Source organism: Ursus arctos, unplaced genomic scaffold (genome assembly GCF_023065955.2).
Source record: "Ursus arctos isolate Adak ecotype North America unplaced genomic scaffold, UrsArc2.0 scaffold_7, whole genome shotgun sequence".
Lineage (NCBI taxonomy): Eukaryota > Metazoa > Chordata > Mammalia > Carnivora > Ursidae > Ursus > Ursus arctos.
The window spans coordinates 54,762,347-54,770,456 of record NW_026623089.1 but is presented as its reverse complement, the minus strand read 5'-3'; the positions used below and the strand labels follow the sequence as shown (position 1 = coordinate 54,770,456).

At 52.7% G+C, this 8,110-nt stretch overlaps 1 protein-coding gene across 2 annotated transcripts in view; it reads left to right on the top strand.

Annotated features, from left to right (window-relative positions):
• The first annotated feature begins 530 nt into the window (after positions 1 to 530).
• Positions 531 to 8,110, top strand: part of TSPAN15 (tetraspanin 15) — a 46,383-nt gene continuing 38,803 nt past the window's right edge. Inside the window, exon 1 of one of the 2 annotated variants that reach the window (XM_048219184.2) lies at positions 531 to 756. In XM_048219184.2, the coding sequence (XP_048075141.1) occupies positions 661 to 756 (96 nt within the window). In that variant the 5' untranslated portion in view covers positions 531 to 660. The remainder of the gene's footprint in view (positions 757 to 8,110) is intronic. The other variant, XM_057308706.1, reaches the window with a different exon arrangement.

Genomic DNA, 8,110 nt, shown 5'->3' with positions numbered 1-8,110 from the left:
GGGCGGGGAAGGCTAGTTGGGGATCTGTGACAGAAGTAAACTCGCGGCCCCAGCTCCAAGGGGACCCCTTAGCCCCACCGGGTTTGCCACACCTTCCTAACTAAAGTCGGTCCCCCACCCGCTCAGGCTGAGCAGCTCCACCTCCGTATTCCATTCCCGTCTTGCACATTCGTTTGCACGCTTCTAACACAGCGGTTAATTCCTGCCCTCTTCCTACAGTCTGCCCTCTTGACAACAGTGGAAAGCAACGCATTTCTACGTACCCCCAATTAGGTACGCCTGCTTTCTCCCCAGCGCTCCTTTGTGCACACTCTCTCACGCCCCACTCGGCGCCCTTAGCACAGGCCCTCCAGAGCCGCCGCGGGCCTCGTTTGCATAACCCTCGCCCCCTCCCCTCTCTGAGCCTCCCGTGGGTCCGGGGCCTCGGCCCCGCCCCCTGCCCGCCCCCTTCCAGAGGCTGGGCCGCGGCTTCGCGCCCATTGGCCGCTGGGCGGACTGGTCCCGGCCGGGGCTGTGATTGCGGCCCGCCGATGTCAGTCCCGGAGCGAGCGCCGGTGGCGGGGCGCGCGGTCCGGCTGGCAGCCGCAGGTGGGGCTGCTCACGGCGAGGGACCTAGCCCGGGAGCCCCGCAGCCCCGCAGGCCCGCGGAGAGTGCCCAGGATGCCCCGCGGGGACTCCGAGCAGGTGCGCTACTGCGCGCGCCTCTCCTACCTCTGGCTCAAGTTCTCGCTGGTCATCTACTCCACGGTGTTCTGGGTAAGTGACCCCCGGGGGAACCTGAGTTGGGGGGTGTGGCGCCGACACTCTCTGGACCGCCCTACGCCGTACCGGGGTAGGGTCTAGACTTGGCTGCTGCAGGGAGGGCGCGGGGAGTGCACGCCTGGTTCCTCGTCCCGCTCTCCCAGGGAAGCAGGAAATTCTGGCGCCCCGGCTCAGCCTGAATTTCAGCCGCGGATGGGTGCGGAGCGTTAGAGCCCGTTGACTACGACGAAGGAACGCTCAGTGGCTCACCTGTGGGCACCTGCCCAGAGCGTTGGTTTTCCGTGTCTGCAGCGCATCGGCTGTTGGGCCAGGCGGTGATTACTGCGTTGTGAGCGCCCACCGGCCGGCCGGGTGTTACAGAGTTTGCCTCCCCATCAGCTTGTGGGGAAGCAGTGGTTCGGCTCTGTGGTCTGGATTGGGCGGGGAAACCTGGACTCCCACTAGCTACTTGCGGACGTCCCAGAGCGAGATGCTTCCCTACCATGCCTCAGTTTCCTCTTTGGTGGAAGGAGGATGGGCGTGCCTTGTCCGCGGAGTAGTTGGGAGGATTCCACCAGATCGCGTAGGTCTCCAGCAGCTCCTGGCTGTTGGATAACTTCCGCAGCCACTGAGCTTTACCTCTTCTTGTGTATTGCTGGGCGGCAGGCTGTTAGTGGTTGGACATGAACTAGGCTTCGTTCGAATCCTGCGGCTACCACTTTCTAGCTGAGTGATCTTGAGGAAGTTACTTAAACTCTCTAGGCGATAGTTTCTTCATTTGCAAATAGAAACAGTAATTATATTCAACTGTAGGGATGGGTGTGGAGATTGAATGAAGTAGGCCAAGTACAGTGCTCAGCACAGGGACCAGTGAAGAGCTTAAGAAGTGTGATCTATTATTATTATTATTATTATTATTATTATTATTATTATTATTATTGACTGGGAAGCTGGGCCTACCTGGTAAGCTGTCACGAGAGACTGATTTCTTTATGAAGATTTCCGACTAGGCTGGACCCCCATCTAGAAATGAGGACATCTTTCTATAGGCCACTCCAGAATAGTCTCCTGCCCCCAGTAGCCACAAGGCAGACTTGCCCAGGGACTGGAGGGGAGATCTCTGGCTCCTATCCCTCCTGAAACATATGCACACCGTATTCTCCTCTTTAGACCCTCCTTGGATCTCTTCTGTTAGCAGGAACAGCTAGGTCTGCCTGATAACAGGTCTTTCCATTTGACCCCTCTATGGATATAACCTTGCCTGGGGGGCAGGAGATCCAGATTCTGGTCTTGTTCTGTTTTTGACCCACTGGGAGATCTTAGGCAAGTCACTTCCTTGTTTGGGACCTCAGAGCTGTTAAGTGACTTGCCTCTCTAGAGAACAAGGCTGGTGCCTCTAGAGGATGGTAGAGGCCTCAGGGAGGCAGAAGGTTCTATGTGGGATTGGAGTGGGGGTGATTCTCTCCCAAAGTTGCATCAGGATCAACCAGAGACTTTAGAAAACACTGCAGATCCCTGGGCCCTGGCATAGTTATTTAAGCCCCCCAGGTGATTCTAGTTTGTAGTCAGGGATGTAACCTGCTGGGCCTGATGGTCTCACAGACCCCTTGGTTCAGATTCTTGGATTCTTTGCCTGCCCCATGCTTGTCTGGCTGCGGGAGCTCTTGTCTCTGGAGGTCACAGTTGAAGGAGGGAAGGCTAAGGTTGTTGAGGGTGAAGCGTAGGTAGGAAGATAAGGGAAGACCAGGAGTCAGAGGTGGGGCTATGTTTCTGGCTTCACCCCTTCTCTCCATGTGTAATCCCTGACCAGTCTCTTCACCCCCTTGCACCTCCATTTTCCCATCTGTAAAATGGGTAAATGATACCCTGCCCTGCACCTCACTGGATTGTTTTTAGGATAAGTGATATGGGGATATGGTGACATGTGGGTGAGACTGGTGCTATACAAAAGAGAGTTACACGGTTACAGTTGAACTCGAATTGTCAAGGCATTGTTCTGTCGCTGTCCCCTGTGGCCTGGAGGGAGATACTCGATGGCACTTGCTTTGCTTCTCTTGGGCCAAGTGTGGGACTCAGAACTTGGAATCTTTCCTCTCCAGCCAACTGAGCTTGCCTTAGCAAATCCTTGACTTCCCATTGCTGGAAGTATTTCTGCTTAAAAACCTCCCCACCCATGCCAAGAACTCAGCCACCTGCCACCCCTGACAGGGCAGCTCTAGGTGCCAGCTTTTCACTGCAGGGTGGAGGCCCAGCGTGAGGAAGTAATGTGTCCTAGCAGCTTTGCTGCTAATTGGAAACCCATTACAGGAAGGCCCATTATCTCTGGTACCATCCCTTGGGGTGAGAAGTGGGGCCAAGGGTTACTTGCTTTATAAGCCCAAAGTACTAAGACGTCTCTTCATCTCAGACTTAGGTCTGAAAGGGGCCAGAAGTTTTACCATAGTCAAGCACCTTCTGCAAGACTTTCTGCTTTCAATCTTATTATCGAATATGAAATGCAAGGACACTGTACAAAATTTTAAAGTACCAAAGAGTCGTCATCAGTGATAAGCCTCCCGCCTGGCCCTCTCCCCTGGCCCACCCTGTCCAGAGGGGACATCTCTGATCAGTTTCTTATCATTCACTTTGAAGACAGCATCCTAGCGGTGGGCCGCCCTAGGTGCGGACGTGTGCATGCATTATATAATCTTTTTTTTCCATATAAGGGAGCACATGATATACAGTTCTGCCCTTACCTTTTCACTTACACTGAAGTCCATGTGAAGTTCGGAGCTCTGGTAGTGGCCGCCTCATTCTGTCTGATGGCTGCGTAGAGCTCACTGCAGGCTAAGCCCAAAGTCATTCAGTCAGTCCCCAGCTGGGGAACTAGGGTTGTTTCCGATCTTCGGTGACTGCAAGCAGCAGTGCAGCAAGTAGCTTTGAACGTGTCATTTTGCACATGTGTATGTATATCTGCAGGGTAATTTTTAGAAGGAGAAGCGGTGGGTTTAAAGGATAGGTGAATGTATAATATATGTACAGAAATGCACCAATTGTAAACTTATACAGCCTCATGGATTTTTACAAAGCGAACACACATGTATAATCAGCCCCCAGGTCAACCACTAGAATGGAGAGCAGAAGCCAGAAACCCCCCCTTGCGCCCGTTTCCAGTCACCACCCCCTCCCTCCAGCGGTAATCACAGTTGGAATGTCTAATAGCATAGAACTGCATTGCCTGGTTTTGTATGTGTGTTTAAAATTTTGATGTTTGTTAAATTGCCCTATGTAGAGTTTTACCAGTTATAGTATTATTTATTCTATTGCTTTAAACTGATTCACTTTTTAATCTTAAATTATTTTTTAAAAGGAGGCTTTATATCACCACTGCCAATGGGAAACCCGTACTCAGCACTGACAAGAGCATATAACTGTAACACTAAGTCGTGAAGTTGGAAAACAAAATGTTATTAAGTCCTGGCTAGACACTGTGGGTGATGCGGGCTGGGGACCTGAGCTCTGTGTTCAAAAGGCAGGCTGGCAAGTGTTTGAGAGGTTGTAGGACAAACTGACACCAAAACAGATTTGCTCCTGGATGCAATGGGAAGGATGGGAAGGGAAGTGAGTAATGAAAACTTTTTCTCAGTCTATGAGTCAGTATAAATGTGACCCTGAACCCCTCACATGATCTCCTGTCCCACACCTGGGAGCCCTCTCGTTTTCAGCGGGGGACTGTGGGGCTCAGGGCATGTTTCAGGGTCATTCCTCAGCCCCTGTTCAGTGCTCCTTCTGGTAGGTCTCTGAGGGTGTCTCCATGAGGAATGAGCTCACCCGGAGGCATTGGAGCCTCCCCTTCCCACCATGCAGCGTGAATCATTCTGACACATGTGCCCTCAGCCCACTGGGGACACACCTCTAATTTTAGCACTGACCACAGGGTATCCTAGAGATCCGTTTACACGACTGTGTTTCCATGCTAGACTGTGGGCTCCTGGAGGTCAGGGGTGTAGCTCGTTCTTGTCCTCTTCCAAGTGCTGGGCTTGGGGCTGGGCACAGAGTGAGTGCTCAGGGGAAGCTTGTTGCACTGGGCTGGTCAAGTCCCACCCTGTGTCTTGTGAGCAAGGATCAGAGCTGGGGGCCCCTGGATCAGGGCCTGAGTTGGGTATGTAGCCAGCAGTGGTCAGATTCGCTGAGGCCTTGAATTTGCAGAGTGGCCTGGGCTGATCACGGAGGCACTGGCCCTCTAGAAAGCATCAGCCTGCTGCCTTGACAATGGGGTAGGATTTCCAGTTGGGTACAAAAGAGTGTCAGGGCTGGGGGATGTTGACTAATCAGGAAGAAAAGGACTTGGGGTGGGGGAGGTGAGTGGGAAAGAAGTGGGCACGGGCACGTGGCGGGGGGTAGTAAGTGCCAGAGGCTGTATTAATCCTTCCTCGCCTTCTCCAGGGTTGGACCCCGTTATCATAGCTTGGCCTGTGATTCTTTATACTTTCCTATAGTTTAAGAGTGTGGACCTGTACCAGGCTGCATGGGTTCAAATCCCAACTCTGGTATTTATAAGTTGAGTGATTTAGGTACTGACTTCTGTGTGCCTCGATTGCCTTATCTGTAAAGTGGTTGATGCTAGAGGGTTGCCGAGACCCTGAAATGGATGAATATACAGGAAGAGCCTACAGGAATGCCTGGCACGTTAGCGCAAACACTACATCAACTACGTAAGGGTTAGCCAGTCTTCCCACCCTCCTCTCTATTTTTCTAGGAACTCAAGATCCTTAGATTGAGAATGAGAAGGGTCCTTAAGGCACCTCTAGAGTGACCTTTTCATTTTACCGAGGAAAACAGGCCTGGAGAGAGGAAGCGAGTTGCTTTAGACCCCATAGCAAGTTCGGGACAGACCAAGAGCAGGACCCACAAGGCCTGACTGCACTGGGTCGCCATGACCTTCAGCAGCCCTCCCCCTGCCCCCTACCCCCGTGGTCTCCCCCTGCTGTCAGGGCCCAAGGTGTGGGTGGAGGGTAGCATTTCTGCAAGGAGTCATGTCCCTGGCTTCCCAGTTCAACACTAGACGAAGCCAAACAAAAAAGAAAGTAGATTCAGTTTCCAGCAGGAATTTCTAACTTTTGAAAAGAGCTTTATTGTTTTTGTGAACATAATACGTGTGCTCAATTAAAAACCTTTCAGGCAATTCAGGTAAGTACACTGAGGACAGTAGACGTCGCCTTTGTTCCCGCCCTGGGCGAGCACCGCTGTTACACACTGATAAATGCACATCTGGACATCTCCTTGTCCCTATAGGCACATAGTTTATTTTCTGGATTTTAAAAATTATTATTGTGCTTGAGTCCTCAGGCAGGTGCCTCCTCCTCTTGTTCTAGGCAAGCATTTCAAAGAGAAAATAGTGGCATTCAAGCAGAAAGTGACTTCATCCTGGAGAAGTAGCCACCAGGCGTAACGGGCTGGGACTAGGGTCCCCTCTCCCAGCCTGGTCGAGAGGCCTTAAAAATCCGGAGAATCAAGAAGGCAGACCTGGAAGTCACTTGGAGAAGCTTCCAATGCATTCATTTCACAGATGAGCAAACTAAGGCCTCAAGGAAGTTTCTCTGCCCTTAGCTTAGGCTTCTGAGCCTGAGCCCTTCTCTTCCTGTAAGAGAGGCGTTGTTTTAAATTGTGGGAATAGATGGGGACCGCCCCGTCTTTGGCTGTTTGTTCCCAGGACGCAGGAGTAACAACCTGTCCTCCTTCTTACCCAGGCTGGTGCCTCACCTCTCCGGGTGACTCACAATGCCAGCCTGGGGTGGGGCTCAGAGTAAACCAGATAAAAGACCGATAATGAGATTTCTGTACCGGCTGGCTCCATGTACAGGGGGGAGAGAGGTCTTCGGGGTTAGCCCAGAACACAGGACATTGAGATTAACCTTGTCCAGAGCGAACCTGTGGATGGGAGTCGGGTTGAACTGCATCTTAGCAGAAGGCGGGGAGTCTAGTCCTGAACTGCCATGCTCTCCAGGGTGGAGGTGGTTCTTTGCTTATCTGGTCAACAAATAATTATTTGATGCCTAGTGTGTATGCCAGGCACTGTGATGTTTACTGGGAAATAGCTATGAACAAGACAGACTCAGGCCAGGCCTTGGAAGACAGACACACCAGTAAGTAAATGTAGCTTGTGATCGGTGCTAAAGAGGAAATTTGGGAGCAAGGGGAGGAGATGAAAGTTCCTACTTTCATGGTGTCATCAAGGAAGGACTCTATGAGGAGCTGACGTTTCAGCTGAGGTCCAAGGAATGAGAAGGCACCAGCCATAAGAAAGGTCGGTAGAGAGCATCTCAGAGGGAGTAGTCAGTACAAAGGCCCTGAGGTAGGCCAGCATGGCTGAAGCAGATAGGGAAGCCTAAGAAGGGCCAAGTTGTGGGTGGAGAGGGTGGCAGGGGCCTGGTCATATGAGGAGTATGGGGTCCGAGTGACTGAAAGCGGAGGTTTAATTGTCGGGACCTGATGGCAGCTGGAGACATAGATCAAGTGCTGCTTCTGCTGTGTGACCATGGGTAAAGGACCACCTCTCTGAGCCTCTGACACGTCTCCTCTATGGATACACTAGAGGCCTTGGGGAGGCTTCTGCAAGAGGAGAGATGCAAAGGCACAAAGCACCCTGTAGGGCCCAGTGTCCCTGGGGCCCTTGCAGAGCTCAGCGGGGCTGGGACTTAAGATGTGAGAACTTCTGGAGTCTGTCTTATTAGAGGAGGCTACTTTCTGCCAGGGATGCTCTGTTGGCCTAGAGTAGACGACTATGGCCATAGTCTTAGGCTGAGAAGCCTGGGGGGCGTGCATGTGGCCTTTTTCAGGGGCTGGGTCCTTCCCACCCCTTAGTTCCTGGGCTTTAGTGGTGCCCCAGCAGAAGCCGTGTGCCACATGAGGGGCATGCGTGTCCAGGCAGAGGCGTCCTAGAAGTGTCCTACAAGGCTGAGCACTGGTCCCAGCACCTGGGGAGGTTGGGTTGGGAGAAGCACCTCCAGGAGCTCAGGGGCCAGAGCATACCTAGACCAGGGAGTGTCAGACAGGCGGCAGACAGAACTCAGGGTCACAGCCTACATCACCCACAGTAACTAGCTAGGATTTAATAAAGTTGTCCCTGAACAACTCCTGTCCTCCTCTTATTTCTGCTCTGATCATGAGTTCCCCCTTCTTGGGGATGCAAAGAGTCAAGTGGCCACTGCCACGCCTACAGGAGCCCAGAGCCCAACTGTCCATCTACTGCTGACTCAGTGTCCCCGCCAGAGCCTCCTGGGAACGCTGGTTGGCCCCGCCCCATCACAATGTCGGCAGCTGCCCTGAGCTCTCTGCTAGCACTCAGGGAGTGACAGCCTCTCTAGGGACAGGGACAGGGACAGGGCTG